Source organism: Mirounga leonina, unplaced genomic scaffold (genome assembly GCF_011800145.1).
Source record: "Mirounga leonina isolate KUSES-001 unplaced genomic scaffold, KU_Mleo_1.0 Mir_129, whole genome shotgun sequence".
Taxonomy (NCBI): domain Eukaryota; kingdom Metazoa; phylum Chordata; class Mammalia; order Carnivora; family Phocidae; genus Mirounga; species Mirounga leonina.
In genome coordinates, this window is record NW_023270323.1 from 22997970 (window position 1) to 23021508 (window position 23539).

General features: G+C 38.3%; 1 protein-coding gene across 1 annotated transcript; it reads right to left on the bottom strand.

Annotated features, from left to right (window-relative positions):
• Positions 1-909: 909 nt before the first annotated feature.
• Positions 910-22691, bottom strand: AFM (afamin). Its single transcript, XM_035004395.1, has 15 exons — positions 22479-22691; positions 18658-18706; positions 18217-18349; positions 17113-17324; positions 16159-16291; positions 15471-15568; positions 14563-14692; positions 12852-13066; positions 8800-8932; positions 6329-6426; positions 5167-5299; positions 4262-4485; positions 3311-3443; positions 1875-1936; positions 910-1252 (listed from the first exon to the last, which is right to left on the bottom strand). Exons 1-14 carry the CDS (start codon positions 22564-22566, stop codon positions 1901-1903), a joined length of 1815 nt encoding a protein of 604 aa, XP_034860286.1. The 5' UTR covers positions 22567-22691; the 3' UTR covers positions 910-1252; positions 1875-1900.
• Between the last annotated feature and the right edge of the window lie 848 nt (positions 22692-23539).

The following is a 23539-nucleotide window of genomic DNA, read 5'->3' on the forward strand; positions in this document are numbered from 1 at the left end:
AAATGCTATGCCAACAGAACTCTGTGACTATTCTCGTGTATCATCTCCTAAATGGCCATCATCTTCCATTTCAGACATTGAAACACTAAGAACTTTAAAAGTTTAGAAAACAGGATAATCAGGCCATGAGCCCATGACCAACCTTCATTTCCTGGCTTCCCAGGTCCCCCCCTTCCCCCAACTCCCTCTCCTTAGCCATCACTGACAAGCACTTACATCTCCGACATTAACAGCAATTACAGCTTGGAATAGTAAGAGAAAGGAGCCATTGTCTCTGATGCCTCAGGTGCTCCTCCCACTCTATGAATGACGGATTTTATAAGTCATCCAATATGGCCACACCTAGGAAGTAGGGTGTACAGAAGTCAAGAATACTGTTCTGGGATTAGAGGACTCAAATGCAAACCTTGGTTCTGCCAATTACCAGTTGTATGACATTGAACAGATGACTTTATCACCCCAAGACTCAAGTTCCCTGTTTGCAAAATGGGAATTAAAATGATATCTACTTCAAGGGTGCCCGGGTGGTGCAGTCAGCTAAGCAACCGACTTTTGGTTTTGACTCGGGCTGTAATCTCAGGGTCAGGGGGTCAAGCCCCACGTTGGGCTCTGTGCTCAGCGAGGAGTCTGCTTGAGGATTCCCTTTCTTCCTCTCCCTCTTCCCCTCCCACTTGTGCTCATTCTCTCTCTCTCTCTCTCTAAGAAATAAACAAATCTTTTTAAGATAAGGTATCTACTTTTAGAGCTGTTAGGGTTCCATGAGATAATGCACGAAAGTCCTTCAGACGATGTTTCGTACATTGAACACATTGAGTGGCAGCAGGTAATGCTAGGACCTGTAGTAGCAGGAGGGCTGCCTGGCCTCAGCTCCCCATGTCCTTTCCAGTAGCAGCAAGAACAAGCATCTGTGAGGATTCTGCCCACGCCATTGCTGCTTCAGAATTGGAAGCAAAATAAATCTTTTTAATAAACCATTAAAAAACCGCTCCCTGGAGTGGGGTACATTTTCCAAGGAGCTGACGATGCTGATGGAATGAATGCATCCTGATGGATCGATTTTGTTATCAAGTTGACACATGACATCAGTCCTCGAGAAATAACTTTATGATCTTGTTTATTGTTCTCTACAATAACACGGTTTCAGGTAAAGCTTACAGGAGAATCTTTTCACTGCGTTCTTCTCAGAAAATAAAATCCACCGCAGGCCAGATAGGAAGCAGGTAAGCTGGTGTTCCTCTCTTTTCCCCACAACCTGGGAAGAAAAAAATAGTATCTTATGCAACACAAGATTGTGAAATCGTATAACTTGGGTGATGGGAAGACACATATATAGAAAACTGTGAGTGGTAAGGATGTGGTGCTTCTTGTAGATCCAAACCTACTCCCTGTGGCAGTCCAGATGCTGAACATCATTTTGTTCCTAAAGTTTGTGTGTCTTACCTAAACTGCAGAGGAGAGAGCATCCTTTATGCAGCTTTGTGAAATCACAAACATATAGCTTTTCATTTATGAACATGCTGCTATGGCAAGACTCTCAGGACAGGCCTGTCTGCCCATCTCCCCATCAGTATTCACAGATTTCCACTGCCTCTCCATTCTGGTCCAGACAGCTGAAGGCGGTAGCAAAGAGGCAGAGGACTGGGTACCTTTCAGCTCCCCAGAAAGCTGCTTGAACAGCAGAGAAGTGCTACCACAAACACGCCACACAGAGTGGTAGAGACCCAGAGAGACGTGAGAGGACCAAGATGGACCTGTGGGGTACAAGGCACGTGAAATGAACCAGAAACAGACACTGAAGCAGCAGAAGGGAAAAGGCCAGGTGACCACACAAGCTACACATACATTTGGCATTTGGCTCAGATAGCAGGGATTACCTTTGGTGGGTTTTACTTTATATTTCTCAAGCTGCCTGGCTTTTGGCTGTCACTTTGGGGCCCTGAGAGGGGGAAAAAAGAAAGAAAAACACATAGAAAAATTTAAGACATGATTTTTTAAATTTGGAGACTCATGTTGCCTTGAATTTTGGGAAGAAAAATTACAGCAGTCCCATCTTGTACAGGAAGACCTTGAACATCCTTTCTTCAAGTGCCTTTTATGAACTGCCAGTGACTTCATCCTTCCCTTTCCATGGCCTCGATGTACACACTCACTCAGAGAAATGCTAGATATGGGTTAATAACCTCAAATTACTTTATTTTTTAAAATATTGCGTTTATTTATTTGACAGGCACAGCGAGAGAGGGAACACAAGTAGGGGGAGTGGGAGAGGGAGAAGCAGGCTTCCCGCTGAGCAGGGAGCCTGATGCAGGGCTTGATCCCAGGATCCTGGGATCATGACCTGAGCCGAAGGCAGACACTTAACGACTGAGCCACCCTGGCGCCCCTCGAATTACTTTAAATATATGTTGTAAAAGCTAATAATTTGAACCACACACACACACACAAAATTCCCACAGACTAAGCACTCCCTTGGAAAAAATAGAAGGCTGTCAACCAGAATGAAGGCTGTGTGTGAGTGTGCATGTCTGTGACCAGGCAGGAAGGATATGAGAGGCACAAGTTTGTGTGTGTGTGCTAAGTGTGAGTCTGGGGTGGAGTGAGAGTTGCTGGGAAAGAAATGGTAAGAAAGGAAGCTGGAAATCAGTGAAGAGCACTTCCAAGCAGCCATCCATTGAGGCTGGCGTTCACACGTACCTGGACCACCACAAGCTGGCAAGAGAATCCAGTCACTGTGGAGTGAGAACACTCAGGGAGCACGTGTCCTCTCTTCCCCCTCACTACACGCACGGCCCTCCCCCGGCCAACTCCTCACTTCACACACACATGCTGCTATAAGGCCATGAAGGTGAGACAGCCACCCCCTGAGAGACTTCACAGACTAATACCCTTCCTGCTCCCCTCCCTTTGGAGCTGATTATGATTTCCTTTGCAAATCAGTTTGGCTATTTGTTTTATTAAACTAATGAGGGATTAAACCAGGAGAGTATGGACCAAAAGTATAATTCAAGGATAAGTATCGCCATCCTCATTTACAGATGGTGTAGTACAGTTCAGTTTAAGTTATATGACCAAGAAGACTGGAATTAGAACCCGGGTTCTCCTGACATCTTTTTCTTACACCGTGTTGTTACTAAGGAGACAGTGCCTAGGTCCTTCCACAGAGACATCTGCTGGTGACATCCAGCTCATGGGGCTCTCAGAGGCCTCAGAGACATTACGGGGAGGAAGCAGGGTCCTACTGGGAGTTCTGTTATATTTTGTGTGACCAGGAATACCAGCTGAATTTTCAGCGGAAAAGAAATAGAACTACCTCTTCATTAAAGCAGGCTTCAGGCCCCTCAGCTTTGCAACACTTCACCACCACATCCGTGAAGTCTGTAAGCAATGACTTCAGCACCTTGTCTGTAAGTTCAGGCCTTTGCTTCACCAGATTGACAAGAAACCTGTGACCCAGAGATGCCAAATAGAATTAATTAAAACTTCTTCCTTAAGCTCCTCTTCTCCAAAACGCTTGTCACAATATCACATGTCTTGGGGGGCACTTGGTTGGGGAAAGTATACAAAGTTAAAATATTCCACTTTGAAGGGGTCTCCCGAAGCTTTCCTGTTCAACTTGTGGGATGGATTTCACAGAGAGTTATGTAGTTAAAAACAAAAATGATATAAAAAAATGTGAACATATATTAGGTCTTCCCCTGTGTAGTACTGTAGATTATTGTAGATTTCTTTTGGTCTTTCTAGAAAATTCATTTTCAAAACAACCTCTGTTTCCTTTTTCTTAGTAGCTGAATGCTGTTTCCACTCCACTTGACATAGACACTACCTAAGTGCCCCCCAAAAGTCTTATTCTTTAGCATTTATAACATTGCCTGAGAAGACAAAAGTAAAATTCTTGTCCCTTTTAGGCCTCTTATTTTTTCAAACATTAAGCAAGATTCTCAGGGCAAATATCTAGGACATTCCCTCAGGAAAGTCCAGTTCATTATGAACCTGCCTGTGAGCCTTTTTGCTAGCTGCCCTAAGTCACCTTTCCAAATCACAGTGTATCCACGCCTAGCAAAAGAAAAGACTGGCTAGGTTTTGACTTATAAGCAACAGCAATAAATAGGCCCTGGTGTTTTTCTGGATTGGAGAGACTGGACAATTTGATGGAAGTAACAGGATTAGAACACCAAAATCACATATGCATCACGATACACCTTCTCATTAATTATGTGCCTTCAGGCTGAAGAAAAAGATGAATGGAAGAGAATGTTTATACCTGTCTTTCTTTTTTTGGAGCTCCTCATTATGAGCCTGACATAAGTCTGTGTGAAAGGTAAATAAATCTGGAGGTGTAGATGGAGGCACGTATGTTTTGTCAGCTTCCAAGCCCTCAAAGCAGGGCCTTCTGAAGGCAAAGTTGGTTTTACAACAGTGGTCCACATCTGGGTTGATGTCCCGATTTTCATTTATTCCACACAACTCTCCAAGAACTAAATCCATCTGTCCCAATGAAAGTTGGAATTCAGATATGACTTTAAAACTTGAATAGAGTTTTTGAAATATGGTTAGAGAAACAGATTGTTCCAGTCCTAAAAAGATACATCCAAGTTGTGATTGGGCAGGAAGTATCAATTCTCTTACTGACCTGGTGGGGCAAGATTGAATTTGTAACTTTCCTTGAAATTACAAAGTTTCTTATATCATTCTGAAACAATATCCTTATTCCTGCCATTTGCCCTCACAATTTACAAATAACAAATTAGTAATAAGAAATAAGAGGGGAGCCTGGGTGGCTCAGTCGGTTGAGCGTCCCACTCTTGACTTCAGCTCAGGTCATGACCTCAGGGTCATAAGATAAAGCCCTGCATCAGGTTCCATGCTCAGTCTGCTTCTCCCTCTCCTTTTGCTCCTCCTCCAGCTCTCTCTCGCTCTCAAAAAAAAAAAAAAAAGTAAGAAAGATGATTTGGAAAACATCAAGAAAATATTTAAGACATTCTCTTTTGCTTCTTAGGATTGTGATGCAGTGAGCCCCCCCAGAAACTTTGACATTCCTTAACAATGTTGAAAACAATGAAGAAAGGCATATAACTGCCTTATTGCTGTAGATCAATGAGTACAGCAGATGTCTTTTTTTTTTTTTTTTTTTTTTTAGGACTAGTTAGGTACGTGGGCCATGCTCACCAAATTATCAACGCAGGCAAACTCTTCACTCAGTGTGCAACAGGTGGCCAAAGCTGTCACCATTTCCTTGCCAAGAAACGTCAGTTCTTCAGTGGAGAGCTGGGGGGCTATCTTTGTGAGTTTGATAAGGTAGCTGAAAGAACATTTGTCTGTTTGGTTCTAAACAAAAACAGATACCCATTTTCCCTTGTCTAACTGCTTGAAACCCTAACTCTTCCAGGCTAAGGACAACCAAGGTAAGGACAACGTGAACCTCGCCTTTCTCATAAAATGGTAGAGAACTGTCTCTTCACTCCCTATTTTTCCCACACCCTGCCTCCTAGATTCTGCATTTTTGGCCTCCTCCTAATTTCATGGTAATCTCAGAAATTCTCAGATTTGCTCAGCCTGTCTTACCTGGGGGTATAGGAACTCCCCAGCAGCAAATACTTTGGCTAGTATGTAAAATCCTGCTTGAAATCCCTTGCAGTTAATAAATATTTTAAAGGGAGAATTTAATTAATAGATACATGTTGGAAAAGGATAATCTGAGATGAAGAGAACTAGTATCTTTAATGGGCTGAGTTTGAGTTCTCAGCCAATAGCCAGGTTGTAGAAACAGTGAAATCATATTTTTTAAACTGTGTTTTGATTTAAAGATGTTTGGTTTAAACACACACTATATTACCCTGGTAATTAATCAAGAAAATCCAGAATAAACTGTGTATTATTCATGAATGTTTGCAAGAGCAAAAAAAATAAATATTAAAGTATTAAATCCAAAATTATTTCTATAAACTCGGTAGAGTGGTTCAAAATCTGGGCAAACTATCTTTTCCTTGAGAAATTGCAACAACCTGAAGTTTGCTCTATCCCCTGCCTTCTCAAAGGCAGAATCCAGAGAGTCTGGCTTCGGGATTGACAAAAGCAAGTCCAAGTGAAAACTAAAGCATTAGAGGATCAATTTTCTGGAATCCTGTATTTCTTTCATTTCTAGCCTCATTCCTGGTAAAAGCTTAATACGACAGCTTAATGCACATTCTTGACTTTTGTGTTTTTATTCTTTCCCAGTTTATGGATTTGCCATAACTGAAAGACTGAGCTGAATTTTTGACACTATGTGGCACTCTTTATCTTACTTATCCCGGTCACAAGTGTTAACCAACTTGTGCAAGCAACTTACTAGTATTTCAAGTCATCTTTCCCCAAATTCTGGAAATGTTCACACTCTCGTTGTACTATCTTGAGGCTTTTCTCAGTTGTTTCATTGAATTTGTATTCCTAAAAATAAGAACAATCATATTTATGAACATTTTATCTAAAATTTAATCATAAGCTTCATGTCAACTTGTCAAGTAGCTTTTGTTTGTATAGTATTTTGAAATTATCATTACCATATATTTCTCACTAAGTTGAGAGTAGTTTTCTTTATATGAGTGTGTAAGAATTTAAATCTTTTCAGCTATAAATATAGAGATGGCTTTTACTAAAATTTGAAAGTCCAAATTTTTCATTATCATCCTGTACATTTTTTAGAGCTTTCCAGCTTACAAAGAATAATTCAAATCTTATGTTGACAATGATCATATTTGCTTATCACTTTCATGAGGCCAGAGTAGTCTTTCATTTTTACATAAAGGAAATCAGTCTTATGAAGTCAAATGCCTTGCTAGAATGACCCCGCTAGTCAGTATTGCTACAGTACCTTTTTAATCACATTTATTTTTACTTTATGTCTTATTTTTCATCATTTAGAATTGGAACTTAAAACATCCAACAAGTGTCTTCAAATATTTGACAAACTCTATCTCCTCAGCATAAAATTGGATAGCTATCTACTGAGTGGTCATCAGAGATAAAACTACACACCAGTGAATGGATGTGTGGGGCATACTGTGCCTCCATATGAAGAAAGAATTTTCTAGCACTATGATTCATTTAAGGGTCAGGAACAGAGTGTGGCAGAATTAGACTGAAAGTCAAATCCTCTGACTTCATTGATCAAATATGAATGGGTATCAACTGGCTTTTTATGGTAAGTGGAAGCAATTTTTTAGATAAAGCCAAAGCACCACATATCAAATGAATGAGAAACAAATCAGAAATGCCAAATAATTAATTTCCCTACTACATAAGGAATGCTTATGAATTGACACTAAAACACTCTAATTTCAAGAGGAAAATGGATAATGGGCATAAACAACTTATTCACAAGAAATTTATAATTACAATAGCTAAAATCACATGGGAAAAGCCTAACTTCACCTAAAAATCAAATAAATGCTTAAAACACAGTCGCTATTTTTTACATATAAATCTAGTAGTTAATTTCCATGCACAATGATGGCAAAGGCAGGGGTGAAGCGAGTATTTTCAAGCACTGTTGTAGGACTGTGTGCTGATAAAACTTTCTAGAAAGTAACTTGGGCATTTTGTATCAAGTGTTGTGCTTTTTTTTTAAGTCTATATACTTTGACCTAATAATTTCTCTTCAGATAATATATCTTAGGAAAATAGTCATAAATACTAATAGAGATGAATGAAATGAGATACTCACTTCAGGGTTGCTTATAAAATTTAAAACCTAACTAAATGTTCACAATGTCCAACACATAGTAGAACAGTTAAATAAATCATGATGATGAGATCTCATCATTTAAAATAAAGTGTTTTGAAGTCTGTTTAATGACATAAAAAGTTTTCTATGATAGTAACTAAAAAATAGACCCAGGGGTGCCCTGGGTGGCTCAGTCAGTTAAGCAGCTGGCTCTGAATTTCAGCTCAAGTCATGATCGCAGGGTCCTGGGATCAAGTCCCACGTCAAGCTCCCAGCTCAGTGGGGAGTCTGCTTGAGGATTCTTTCTCTCCCTCTCCCTCTGCTCTCTGTCTCTCTCTCTCTCTCTCTCTCTCAAATAAATAAATAAAATCTTTTAAAATATATATCAAAAAATTTCTTAAGAAAGTATTATTCCAATCTTATTTTTAAACACTCATATATGCATATATGAATAGAAAAGATGAAAGAAAATGTTAATTATAGCTATTTCTCAGTGATAGTATCAACCTTTCATTTTTATCTTTATAACTTTTGGTACTTTCCTAATTATCTTTGATAATCAGTTATTACTTTTACAATCATAAAAAATCCCATACGGCTCAATAAAATGCAGAATACATAAATAAAGATCTAAATGTAAAATATTGAATGGGAAGATTTTTTTTTTGCATCAACACACAGAATTAGTAGTTCAAAACATTGTACAGAGGGCGCCTGGGTGGCTCAGTTGGTTAAGCGACTGCCTTCGGCTCAGGTCATGATCCTGGAGTCCTGGGATCGAGTCCCGCATCGGGCTCCCTGCTCCGCGGGGGTCTGCTTCTCCCTCTGACCCTCCTCCCTCTCATGCTCTCTGTCTCTCATTCTCTCTGTCTCAAATAAATAAATAAAATCTTTAAAAAAAAAAAAACATTGTACAGAAACCTAACATAGTATCAGTCTTCCCAATGATTAGCCCGCACCGAATTTAAGTACACTCAGATGGGTCAATCACATTTCCTACTCCCTAGACTAGAGTAAAACTTTGATGTCAGCTATGAAAGGTTTGTTGTTAGGCTTTGTTTGGGCCAGTTCTGTGAGCCAGGAACGCTGGAACCTACTGCATGGCGGTAACAGTCTGGAGGGTTTTCTGCGTGGCAACACTCTTTCAGAAGATCTCCATACACTCCAGCAATTCTTAAAAGCTCCGGTATAGACAGTTCCGGATGTCTCCTTGAGTGTTCATACAGAAACCTGTGATGTGTAAAATGTTTCATACATTAGACCTTAGAGAAAGAACAAAATATCAAATCCTGCTATCTCTTAAGCTAGTCAGATCTTGTAACACTGACTCTGCTTTCAGATGCTAACTTCCTCCTCCAGTTTTGCTCAGGGAGTGATTTCAGAGGATATTTTGACTACAGGACATCAATTTACAAAGGTTTTCTTCCGTAGTATGTTTTAAACCAACAGTGCTTTTACTTGAGAGGATAGAATGATTAGTAATTCCGAGTTAATTATTAGGATGATTTGATGCGTAAAACATCAGAAATAGTATATCATGCCACCAATACTTTAGAAAATACATAGTGAGTCTAATTCTGTTGGAAACGGCATTCAAACCTCCAACTGGAGATGGTGGAAATATGGCTTGCTCCCCGCTCCAGGGCCATCTTGGTGAGAGACTGGGAAGCCATGACGTCATCCCATCACTTGTCAAATATAGGAGTCCCCACCCCTGGAGCTCTAAGTCATTGGCAGTGGTTTCTACGGCCTCGGTGAGAGGCTCCAAGGGTACAGGCGGAGTGATATGGGGAGAAATGGGGAAGTGAGAGGGAAGAGGCTAACACTTATTAAGCCCTTAGTAGGTGCTAGCACTGGATCAAGCTCTGGGCATAAGAGATAAAGAAATGGTTCCTAGCCTCTGGAAACACTTTTCTCCTTTAACTTCACTTAGTCCTCAAGATCAGTACTACTCTACAGCTGAAGAAAGGAAGTCTCAGACCAGGGAAGCGCCTTGCTATATTAATGGAAGTGTAACATGAGAACCCTGGTCTGGTAGGATGCCTAATTCATTCTTTTCTAAACCAAGTTGACTCTCTTTGCAGGAGAGTAGTATCTCCTCTTAGCACCCAGCTGTGCTCTTTACAATCGTTTTCATAATAAAATCTTATTGGGGCACCTGGATGGCTCAGTCAGTTGAGCGTCTGCCTTCGGCTCAGGCCATGATCCCAGTCGTGGGATCGAGCCCCACGTGGGGCTCCCTTCTCAGCTGGGAGACTGTTTCTTCCTCTGCCTCTGCCCCTCCCTCCTCTCATGCTCTCTCTCTCTCTCTCAAATAAATAACTAAAATCTTTAAAAAAAAAATCTTATCGGGGCACCTGTGTGGCTCAGTTGGTTAAGCGACTGCCTTCAGCTCAGGTCATGATCCTGGAGTCCCGGGATCGAGTCCCACATCGGGCTCCCTGCTCAGCGGGGAGCCTGCTTCTCCCTCTGACCCTCCCCCCTCTCATGCTCTCTATCTCATTTTCTCTCTCAAATAAATAATAAAATCTTTAAAAAAAAAAACCTTATCTATCCATTCAAAATAAGTTAAAGTGGCCTTCTATGTTTGATGGGAGCAACACCTCACAAAAGTTTCTCAATTCCAGGGAACTCTGCATCCCTTTTTGGTTCGAAGTCTTTGATTCTTGGGGGGGTTTTTTTGACATTGTCTCTCCTGCTTCTCCACCTGCCTTCTCAATCCTATTTGTGGGATATATTCCCAGACCCTAATGCAACTGCATTTACCCTTCAGAGAATCAAGGGCTCTTAATATCTGATAAGCCATGGACCTTTCTACAGGAATAAAATCACACCTAAAAAAAAAAAAAACACACCCCACCAAAAAGCTGTAAACAAAAATTCCTAGAAGCCTACCCTAGCCTGGAAGATCTATTGAGATCTTGTGTCAAATGTTCACACCTGGAAAGACCGAACCTTAAAACTCCGTTTCTGACTCAGCATGCTCAGTGTTGCTCTGTGGTTTCTCCTCAAACGCTATGTTGTAACATGATGATGATGATAAAAATTGCTTCCATTTGACGAGCACATGTGTCAGGTAGAAGTGAAACACACTACCTCTAACATTTTGTTCAGTTTAATTTGAGTTAATACCCACAACTCATAAGAAGCAATAAAACACAGTGGTTTGGTTCTAAGAGCAAGAGTCTGGTGCCTGACAGCTCTCATTTGAATCCTGGCTCCACCACATATCATCTGTGTGACTTGGGAACAAGTTACTTAACTTCTGTGCTTCCATCTCCTAACCTTAGAGGGTTGTTTTGAAAACTAAATTGGTTAGTAGATGAGAAGCACTTAACATTTGGTAAGTTTTCACTAATTTCTCTGTCTTCCAGAGCTCCGGGTTCACATACAAAATTGTCTCATGATACTTGAGACCACATGGATGGACCTAGAGCGTATTAGGCCAAATGAAATAAGTCACACTGAGAAAGACAAATACCATACGATTCCACTCATAAGTGGAATCTAAAAAAAAAAAGACTACAAACAAATGAATAAGCAAAAAGCAGAATTAGACCTATAAATACACAGAACAAACTGATGGCTGCTGGAGTTGGGGGATGGGCAAAATGGGTGAAGGGGAGTGGGAAATACAGGCTTCCAGTTCTGGAATGAATAAGTCACAAGAATAAAGGGCACAGCATAGGGAATATAGTGAATGGTATTGTAGTAGTGACATATGGGATCAAATGGCAGCTACACTTGGTGATGAGCCTAGTATAATGTATAAACTTGTCAAATCATTATGTTTTGCACCTGAAACTAATGTAACATTGTGTGTCAACTATACTCAAATAAAAAAAAAAAAACTATCTCATGACCTTCCCAATTGTTACTTCATGTGTACCTCAAAGGCAGTGTGGTCAGATCCAAACATATTCTCTTTCCCACAAAACCTTCAACCCATACTTCCCGTCTCATTGAATCTGAAAGCTACTTACCCAACCACCTAAGCCCCAAACTGGGATTCATTCCAGATGAAGTTTCTAAAAAACAAAAGTGATTTTGTCCTTCCTTATTCTTCAGTGAAAGCCCTTCAGTGGCATCTTGTTACTTAGCATGTCTGCGTGATCTGACCGCATATACTTCTCACTACCGTCTCTCACTGAGAATACCCTACACAAAGCCACAAACACACCAGGGGGTTTTATACTTCCATCCGTGATCTACCTCTTCTGTCTAGATTACCAAAATGTCTTTAACTACCTCTTCCCTGTCAAGCCTTTCCAAGTTTCCCAAGTACAGTTGGCCACTTCCTCCTCTGTCTCTACATTATGGATTCCATAGTGCTATCGGAAATAAAAGAACATGCTGTGCATTCATTTATTGACAAGTCTGTCTCTTGCCCCGTGGCACTCCCTGTTGATGAAAGTTTACTGTGGGTAAAAGCTCTGCTTTGCATTCATTTATCAATAAGTCTGTTTCTTGCCCCGTGGCATTCCCTGCTGATGAAAGCTTATTGCGGGTAAGAGCTCTGTTTAACCTCTCATAGTGCCTGGATTGTGTTTCATTACCAATAAACTTGGAATGAATGGATATTCTTATATGAATTTTATGTATGATGATGTGAAACACAGAGAGGTTAACTTGTTCTAGTGACCCAGCCGGGACTCCAATCTAGTCCCTTTGGCTCCAAGTCCACTAGATTCCCTTGAACAGCTGTGGGGTGGCAGTGCATGGCAATCCAGCCCACAACTTCCTAGGCCAGACCTCCTCCAGTCCAATCCTCACTCGGCCAGCTTTTAGCTGTGAACCTTCAACAAGTGATTTAGCTGCTCTGTACCTCCATTTACTGATCTGAAACAGTGGGGGGAATCGTGCTGGTTCACGACTGTTGTCAGAATTAAAGCAGATCATCTACACCAAGTATTGGGTCCACCGTCTGGCACGTATCAAGTACTCAATAACTGTTAGCCATCCCCAGAGTCACATGGTTGCATCTTCTTAAAATCAGGTGAAAACACCATGATCGGTAGCCATGATTTTTTTAAATTATGTGATTCCCAATGATTTAAATGGTTCCCATTCTTTCTACCCAAATTAGCCAAAATAGGTCAAATCATAAGTTTCTGTTTGCCTTATAAATTTCAGTATAGACTTATGTTACTCAGCCATGAAGATCGTTTGATTAGCATCTCGTTCTTCACACACATTTTCTCTCTCAGTAAATTTCACTTCTCTTAGAGCTAAGTCCTTTGGTCTGTCATCTTTATTCGAGGAAATGATGCACTCGCCACGCTCTGGCATTTTCTTTTCACAGCACTCTTTGATTTTGCTGGAGATGGAATCTTGTTTGGAACAAATATGGCTCATAACCTTGCTCTGTAGGACAGAAGAATGAAAATTACTTTATTTTCATCATTTCTTCAGGGCTGGGTTTTCCTTCATAATGAAATGGTTGTGTATACACAACCAACCATGTTCCTCACATCTGGAATTGCTTCATCAGATAATTTGATCACAATATTTAAGTTTTGTCTTAATGTAATACACATGAAGTTTTCACATGAAGGCAAGTTTTATTTCTGATTTCAAATGCTAAAATTATGAAAATTTTGAAATTATTATAAAACCCACATTTCCATAACCAAACAATAAAGAAATAGTAAGTGATATTGCTTTTAATTGGAGACCGATTAAGGACAAAATAATTCTTGGGGATATCTGTTGTCCACTGCTTGAAATAAAATGTATATATCTTCATATTCTAAAAATCAAGTTAATTAACATACAGTTTTGCTGTGAATTTTAGAAAGTAAAACTGATTAAAAGTCACTAAAAAAGCCTCATTTCAACTAAGAAGGCAAGATTTTTTTTCTTTTTGTCTAAAGATTTGTTTATTTATTTAACAGAGACAGAGAGGGAGAGAGAGAGCAGGAGGAGGGGCAAAGGGAGAGGGAGACAAGCAGACTCCCTGCTGAGTGGGGAGCCTGGAGCAGGGCTCGATCCCAGGACCCTGAGATTGTGACCTGAGCCAAAATCAAGAGTTGGACACTTAACTGACTGAGCCACCCAAGCACCCCAGAAGGTGAGATATTTTTAATGAAATTGTGTTACTTTTGTGTGCATTAACAACTTAAAGTAAGTCAATAATATATTTACCAGTATATGCCCTTAGAAAATCACTTTAAAGAATAACATAAGAGTTATTTTAAATTAACAACTCCACTTATTTGACAAGACTGCTCCTAAATAGCTGGAGGAAACTCAGAGAAAGCAGTTCTTAAAGATATAATGGTAAAAATCATTCTCTGAGCTTTACTATTTAATTTCTAATATCTCTAAAAGAAGATGTGCCATATTAAAGAAAACATCAATATGCCTTAAATGATTCTAAATTCCTAAAGTTTTATGTCATGGACATTTAGCTGTGTAAAATAGAATCTGTTGAGTAATCTAATAACAATCCCATGTGTAAAAAACCCCAAAGTTTTATTTGAGCTTATTTGTTAACATTTTATTTTTTTATTTTATTTATTTTATGTTATTATTTAACAATTCATTAACATTATTTTTTAAGATGTATTTATTTGAGAGCGAGCAGGGGAGGAGGGGCAGAGAAAGAGGGAAAGAGAATCTTCACGCTGACTCCCTGCTGAGCTGGGAGCCTGATGCGGAGCTCGATCCCAGGACCCTGAGATCATGACCTGAGCCAGAACCAAGAGTCAGCGGCTTAACTGACTGAGCCACCCAGGCGCCCCTTATTAGCATTCTTATTTCATGTGATAAATAAAGTAGCCACATATGAGGAAACTTCAGAATAAAAAAAAATGGCTGCCCCAAATCACTATTTTTACTTGGTTTTAGAGAATATTTACCCTGTCACGGATGCACTGCATAGCATCCCCTTCACAGCATCCATCATACTTGGAAGAAACATCTTTTAGGAGGGAGGTAAGTTCCTTAAATTCAATCTTGGGAAATTTCTGACTAAGTATAGCAATATTTCTGGAAAAAGAATTGATAAGCCACTAAAACAACTTGAACAGCAAGTAAGACAAGGGGGACTTCTTTGCTGATAAAGTATAAATAGCTGCAATAAGAATTGGAACCCTTGTTTTATTCACAGATATCTTTACCAAATAGCTGTTTATATGGGGCACAGCCTACAGGATCACTCAGCAGCTCTTAGGTTGATATTTTGAGTCCTGGACCAGGAGCAGGATAAAAAGGCCTGAGATATATGCTCGCTTCCATAATTTTTATAGCAAAACACATTTTGTCAGGACCACAGCCTCCTGCTTTGAGCCCATGCAGGGATAGATAATCCATCCCAGAACTCTTTCCTGCTGATCTAGTTAAAATCTCGGAATTTTTCTCAAGACATTGCAATAGCACCCTTACTAATTAGTCAGGATGAGCACTAGAGATAAAAATTATCCTTATAAAGCTGTCTGCTAGTCATTAAAGTCAAAGACGGATGGATCCATCCCATCTAAAGCACTTGGAGGTTTTAAAACACTGGTTGGGAACTTCCAGACCAATTCAGATTCCCAACTAACCAAAGAATATCTCAGAAGTAACCATCTTTCTCTCTAGGGTCTCCCCACTTCCCAGGTCTTCTCTCATTCTGACCTAATGTCCTGGTTCTGAGCTATCCATGTGGACTGAGAACCACCTCAACACCCCTGGAGAAGAATAAAAATAAAAAGTCATCAACAATTTAATAAAAATGGGACACAGAGGAGAAAATATAAGCAAAGACAGGATTCATATTAAAACTCACATCGATTCTAAGACTTGCAGTCCAAACTTCATAAGTGCCCCACAGACATTTTTTTGAAAAGAAGATGATGCTTTTAAATATTGTATGACAGGTTCTGCCTGAAGGAGAAAAAGAAAATTCTATTGAAGCAAGAGCAAAATCCTATTATTCTCTTATTTCTTAACTACATCTAACCAAATTTTCCAAACTTTGCTCAGAAACAGAAAATCTATGGGATTTTTATCTTAATAAGTTTATATATCAAAAGAAACATGTATTTGTGGCACATTATAAAAGTTAGGCCAGTCTTCCTGATGACTGAATTATGCTTGGTGAGAAGGTGTGTTGTGAGCTTGTCCATCTCTAATGGGATGATTAAATTTTATGGGTAGCCAAAAGAGGGTTTGACCCAGAATAAAAGATAAATGCCATTTTTACCCTAGATATTCACTCACTAAGGCTTTCCTCCAATTTACAAGGAAGACAATGCTAGAAGAAAGACCCTGGAAATAGGCAATTGTCTTTCAAGGGTCTCAAGTAGTAAGAAATTTAGATCAGCAGCAGGTGGGCAAAGGTTTGAAAAAAAACATTGAAAGTGGCAAGAAAATGGCTGATAAATGGTAAACAACCCTTTTCTAAAGTTAACTTTCAGTAAAGATCTGCAGTGTGGGGTGACTACTTATTTTCATGAAATAAATGCAAAACTCACCTTTGTCCGAAAGCAGTTAGCTTTGTCTTGTTCTTCACAACATGTTTTAGTCATCTCCTCAAAACGAGCAGCAACAGTTAGAAGTGTAGGGGCAAAAACAAAGGGGTTCCTTCTGGAAACTTCATATATATAACTATAAAAGAAAAAAAGAGGAAAGGAAGGAAAGGGGTTAAAAGCAGGAAAGAAATTTTTAAAAAATGGTAGACAAGGGATGGGAAGAAAGGGGAAGGGAAAGGAAAGATAGAAAAAGACAAGAAGATCAAGTTTCAAAACTGAAAGAGGAAGGACTTCCCATTATGGAAGCCTTCAATATAAGACAACATTATCCAGTCTCTAATAAAAGTTGTATCAATTAAGTTGCCAACTCCCAAATCAGAGTGATGATTACCGTTTTCATCCTGAACACTGAACTATGGCTGCTTCCAGATGGTCAGCAGCTCTCCCTTCCACATTCAAAGAACAGCTACCTGTGCACTCCCTCTGAGATCCAGGGATTTTATTTACTTCTGTTCAAATCCACTTGTAATTTAAGTTTCAATGAGCACACCCCTTTCCAGAAAAAAAAAATCTCTGCTTCTGTAATTACTGCACTATTGCAAACAAATTTTTGGTAAACATCCATTGATTTAATGTTTACCCTCAGTAAAAGCTCCACCTTCCTTTTGGGAAAACTAGATTATTCCCTCCAGTAGCAATTTGGCACCATGCACGCACTCTTTTCTAGGGCTTACCACATTAGAAAAACATGTATCTTTATTGAAAGGATCTTGAAAGTAGATTTCATATCTTATTCATATTTTTATCCTCAATGCTGAACACAGAATGTGACCCACAATACATGTTGAATGAATTAATCCATCAATGAAACTAGCTATGTTCCTTTGGAATAGATACTGGACTCAGCCTAAGAATAATTCCTCAATTAGGTAATCCTTCTGCTAAAAGAAAACTTACTTGTTTAGAAAAGATTCTCTGTTATTTTTGTAAGTCTGGCATTTCTCTTCAGGATCCAGGGTAGGAAGAGGAGGCAGAAATCCTACATCAGCTTTCTTATTATGGAAGAAACAAAGTTTTCTTTCCAAGTCGACCTTACCACAGCAGTGTAAAAAATTATGCTTTTGTGGCAGTCCCTCCAGAGCACATATATTTTCCAGTAAAACATCATTCTGGACAACAGAAAAGTAAAAGACATATTTTATTCATTGTAAAGTTTTTCAACCTTCTGAGATGACACAATGAATACAATGAGTGATGAGTGTCACCCTTCGGGAAAGAGATTCCAATTTCCCCAGTATTACCAATAAAGCATTGTTACCCACACCTGTGACAACCATCCCACACTTTGGGAAACTTTTTCTACCCTACCTTGGGACCCTTTAACCTCTTACTCCTTCTTTGCTACTTATATTTCTCTTATATAACAGCTTTTTCCCTTTTCTCTCAAGGTGATGAGGTCAGAGTGTGAATGTGTTGGTAAAGTATTAGCAGTAGTGTTTCGTAATAGTCTTCTAGAAATGCAGATGGTGAGGTGCCTGGATGGCTCAGTCTGTTAAGCATCTGCCTTCAGCTCAGGTCATGATCCCGGGATTATGGAGTCCCGGGATCCAGCCCCATGTTGGGCTGCCTGCTCAGCAGAGAGTCTACTTCTTCCTCTACCTCCTCCTGCTCTCTCTCTCTCAAATAAAATCTTTAAAGAAATAGAAATGCAGATGGTGACTCTATTTGGCAGAGGCCCAGAAAAGGGGGTATGACAATAGAGCATATATTGAGAGAGGCAGCTAAGGAGGTTACCTCTGTACTTCTGTGCACATTGTCCAACTATTGGCTGCCTCCCTGTCTGTATACATATGGCATGGACTGCAATCTCGTAGCCAATTCCTCCTATGCACCGTAATACAGAATTGCATCTCTCCGAGGAAAGTACCTTATCCTAAATTCCAAAGTCAGGCAAAATAAAAAATGAGGGGGCATGGAGCATCTCTTTTTTTATATTTCAAGCCAAAAATTCTGTTTAACAAATAAGCGTTATTTGTTTAAAAATGCAAACAATTTACTTACAGCTAATTTGGAACACATTGGGTGTGTCATGCCACCCAAGCATTTATCTCTATATTCTGTCATGGCTTTTACCAACACTTCTACTTCTTCAAAGGAGACCTCCTGAATATACTGAGCAAATGCGATGATTGTGCTGCAACAGTCCACAGAGAGTACACAATGATCACCTGTAGAATTTCCACTTCTGTCCAACAAAAACTCATAGAAACATTCACTTACTGATTAGTCTCAGGAAATTATCGAAGTGTGAGGGCTATAAATTTTACAATTTCTTGACAATTCAATTGCCTTATCTGAATTTTATGAATAATACTGTATTTACTTTTTAAATACAGCTTCTATTTAATTGAATTACTTTTGAGAAGCATTAACATTTCTGGGATATATCAGATTAGATCATATAAACACCATCATCATAAAAAATAGTTTAGAGAAACTCACATATATCCAACATTCTCCTCTATAAATTTCTGGGTGATACTGACATCATCTGAAAAGCAAAGATATATAGGTTATTATGTATCCTGGTATTTTAACATTTTCCCACCAAATAACCATACATGACATCTACATTTACAAAGTATAAAATAGAAAACTCACTGTAGAAAGTAATTTGGCATACTTAACAAGAAGGAGAAAAGTCATATGAACCAAATTTGAGAACTTAATCACAGCTTACTATGTACTCAAGAGATATTCATTAAGTTGAATTGACTTGAATTAGTTTCAAACTGACCAGACTTCAGATTTGCCATTGATGTCTCCCCAGCCACAAATGTCCAACCCAAGCACCATTTTCATGCTAAGTATTTATCATGTATGACTAGGAAAGCAATATGAAGATTAACTGATACGTGATGTATTGCTACTACAGGGCCCAACAAGAGATGCCATAGTGTGCCAGTAGTCAGTATAGTTTATAATGCTAGCCAGACACAGATATTTAGATGATATCTGGACTAGTCTAAAATCACTGATTCTCTCCCAAGGAGCATATGTTAATCAGAGCACACTTACATTTGTCCACATAGACTACTTTCATGGAGTCCTTACTTTCGCAAGGTATTGTGCTGGACAATACGAGGCAATCAGTGATAATTAAGACATCTCCCCTGGACCTCAGGTTTCTAAGTACTCTCATAGTGCAAGTGACTTATGAACATGACTATAATCCAATTTAGAATGTACATGACATTCTAAAATAATATAGGTAAGCTTATGATAGGAATGCTTTATGATCCTTGGGTGAGAAACCAGAAAAGGATTATAGCAAGAGTGGCGTATGAGTTGAATCTGAAAAAACATACAAGATTTCAGCTAGCAGAGAAATAAAGAGGCTCATCTCTCTGTGTGGAGGGAATAATGTGAGGGAAATTACAAAAGTAAGAAATCTTGGGATGTATTCAGAGAAAGTCAGTTAATCCACTTTCATGAAAGAGTGGGTCATAAAGAAAAATGGAAACTAGGATAGAGAGGACTTGGATCCATATTTTGGGTGTCTTGCATTTAAGCCTAGGAGTTTGGGCTTCAATTAGAAGCTATGAAAAGCCATTGAAAATGTTTATATAGAATAGTAATGTGATTATTTCTTTTTTTAATTGAAATATAATTAACAGACAGTGTTATATTAGTTTCAGGATACAACTTATTGATCCGACAATTCTATATATTACTCAATGCTCACCACAATAAATATAGTCACTATCAGTTACCCATACAACATTATTACCATATTATTGACTATATTCCTATACTGTGCTTTTCATCTCCATGACTTATTTATTTATTTATTTTATGACTGGAAGTTTGTACCTCTTAATCCCATGTATTTATTTCACCTATTCCTTCACCCACCTTCCCTTTGGCAACTTTGTTCTCTGTATTTAAGAGTCTGGGTATTTTGTTTGTTTGTTTTGTATTTTAGATTCTACATTAAAGTGAAATCATATGGTATTTGTCCTTCTCAGTCTGACTAATTTCACTTAGCATAATATTCTCAAGGTCCATCCATGTTGTCACAAATGGCAAGAGCTCATTCTTTTTTATGGCTGAGTAACACTCCATTGTATATATACACCACATCTTCTTTATCCATTCATCTATTAATGGACACTTGGGTTGCTTTTATATTTTTGCTATTGCAAATAATGCTGCAATAAACATAGGGTACATATATCTCTTCAAATTCGTGTTCTCATTTTCTTTGGTTAAATATCCAGTAGTGGCATTACTGGATCATATGGTATTTTTAATTTTTTGAGGAATCTCCATACTGTTTTCCACAGTGGCTGCACCAATTTATATTCCCACCGATAATGTATGAGTGTTCATGTTTCTCCACATCCTTACCAACACTTATTATTTCTTGTCTAATTTATATGCAACCACAAAAGACCCTGAATAGCCAAAGCAATCTTGAGAAAGAAGAACAACTGGACGTATCACAATCCCAGATTTCAAGATATACTACAAAGTTGTGGTAATCAAAATAGTATGGTACTGGCACAAAACTAGACATATAGATCAATGGAATAGAATTGAAAGCCCAAAAATAAACCCACGTTTATATGGTCACATATAATATGTACAAATAAGACAAGAATATACGATAGGGAAAAGACAGTCTCTTCAATAAATGGTGTTGGGATAACTGGACAGCTACATGCAAAAGAATGAAACTGGACCACTTTCCAACACCATACACAAAAATAAACTCAAATGGATTAAAGACCTAAATGTGAAACTATAAATTCCCTAGAAGAAAACATAGGCAGTAATCTCTTTGACATCAGGCTTAGCAACATTTTTCTAGCTGTGTCTCTGAAGGCAAGGGAAGCAAAAGCAAAAATAAACTATTGAGACTATGTCAAAATAAAAAGCTTTACACAGAGAAGTAAACCATCAACAAGATTAGAAGGCAACCTACTGAATGGGAGAAGATATTTGCAAATGATATATTCAGTGAGGAGTTAATATCCAAAATCTATACAGAGCTTATACAACTTAATACCAAAATACCCCCAAGCAATCCAAGTAAAAAAATGGGCAGAGAATCTGAATAAACATTTTTCCAAAGAAGACATACAAGTGGCCCAACAGACATCATTAATCATTAATCATCAGGGAAACATAAATCAAAAGCACGATGAGGTATCACCTAATATGATTATTTCTATATGCTAAGAAATATCAGCCAGGTAGTGGTATATCTAATATGCAGGGAATTAGAAATAGACACAGTGCCTGACAAAGAGAAAGTGACAAGAACTATTTGCCGAATAGATGGGTGGGTGAATGAATGGATGGATAGAAAAAAAAGCAAGAAGCCCATTAGGTGACATTTGTAATTGTTCTATTGAGAAATCAGCAAGACATGAATTTTGTTAGGAGTAATGGAAATGTAAAGGAAAGCACAGATGCAAAATATATTGAAGAGACAAAAATCAACAGGATTTTTGAAGAAGTCATTACAAGGGGCAAAGCAGAAGAACTCAAAAATGCCCATTCTTCAAGCCCTGTGACTGGTCTCACTAGACTAAACTAGAGGCACTGTGGGGAGTATGAAATTAAGTCAGATACAGTCCACATCTCCAAAGCCACTGCAATGCTTATGGAACTTTGTGCAAGTTACAAAAAAGTCCTTCATCCATGCCAGAGGGATTACAAAAAGACACCTCCTCTAAACAAATGAAGTTCAAAATGTTCCCCCTTTGGGAAGAAAAAATATATGTCACCCTTTCTCCCCAGGCTGACACTGCCTTGGCCAGATTAATGAGTATGTACAAACCTGAGAATATTTATAAACTGTGCAGTTGGAAGAAGCAGGGTCCTGCGTACCCTAAAGGTGTTTACCACCTAGTTGGGAGATATGTTGAACAACCATAGATTAAAGAAAAATCCCAACTCACATCTCATATTTCACTGTTACCATACACTATATACACTTGCAAGAAATACTAGTATTTTTAAATCCAAATTATATATCCCAGCAACACTTTCTATACTGCTATAAAGCTGGTGACCATTTGCTGGGTGTGATAACTACTATCTCTGTCTATGGATTGGGTAACATGACCATGAAAATACAAAATCTGGGAAGGTTAGTTCAAGATATGTAACCAGTATATATATATATATATATTCACTCCCCTCCTCATGCGGGGAGGGGAGTGAAAAATTAAATGGAAATAAAACAAGGTTAAAAAATAAGAAATTATCCCAACCTAGTCATTCCTTAGCTAATATACAAGTAAATTGCTTACCTACATCTTGAGGCTGTGTGGGCAGAGTTAGGGATTCAGGCACAAAGAACAGGAAAATAACAAAACCTGTAAGTTTTAACTGTTTCATTTTTTTTTTAGAAATCACATTCACAAAAGAAAGTAATGTAACTGAGGAAGATCAAGTTTTTATATTATTCTTTGACACTATTAGTAAAAAAGTAACCTGTTTAACCTATTTCTCATATACCTCACGTTTGATTTTTATTTGATCACACTGCAGATTTTTTTGTTAATTATTAACTAGGAAAAAAATTATCTCTGTGTTTTACTGGAAAAATCTATTGGGTTAGAAAAAAAGTCCACAGGTTAAGTATGCACAATACCTAATCAAATAGACAACCGAAAAAAAAAAAATCTTAAAACATTGCAAATGTTAAAGAAAAAGGGACTAGAATAAATAATTCACCAAAGAGGAAGCACAACTAGAAAGATGCTAAGTTTCATTAGAAATCAAAGGAAGTTAAGTTTTAAAAAGTATAATTTTTTTATACCTGACAGAATTAGAAAAAAGAAAATAATTAAGATGTCCAATTCTGGAAAACATATAGTAAGACAAGTCTCATATAATCAAAGCTTTTGGAAAACCAGTTTATATTAAGGATCAATAATCTTGAAAATATTCATATTATCCGAGCCAATCACTCAAATTCTGGAAATCTACACTAAGAACATGATCCTAAACATGGAAATATTTGGAAGTACATGATAAACAGGAAATCTATTTTTTTAGTTATGCCCAGTAAAAGGGCCTGAAAACAATAGCAACCAAGTAGTAAGGAGCATATTTCGTGCCCACATTTTGGGTTCTAAACACTCTTCTCTGGGATCCTGAACTTCTTAGAGAAATGAATAATTCCAGATATGGGACATGAAAAATAGAAGATGAGCTGAGAACATGGTGCCAGAAACTAAGGAAGTGCTCAAAAATTGATGGGGTCATATGCAAAAAAAGTAAAAGCCAATGGGATAATTTGACATCATAAATAATGACAGGAATGCATTATAACCCATTATGTTTTTGAAAAAGAGTTTTTGGATCT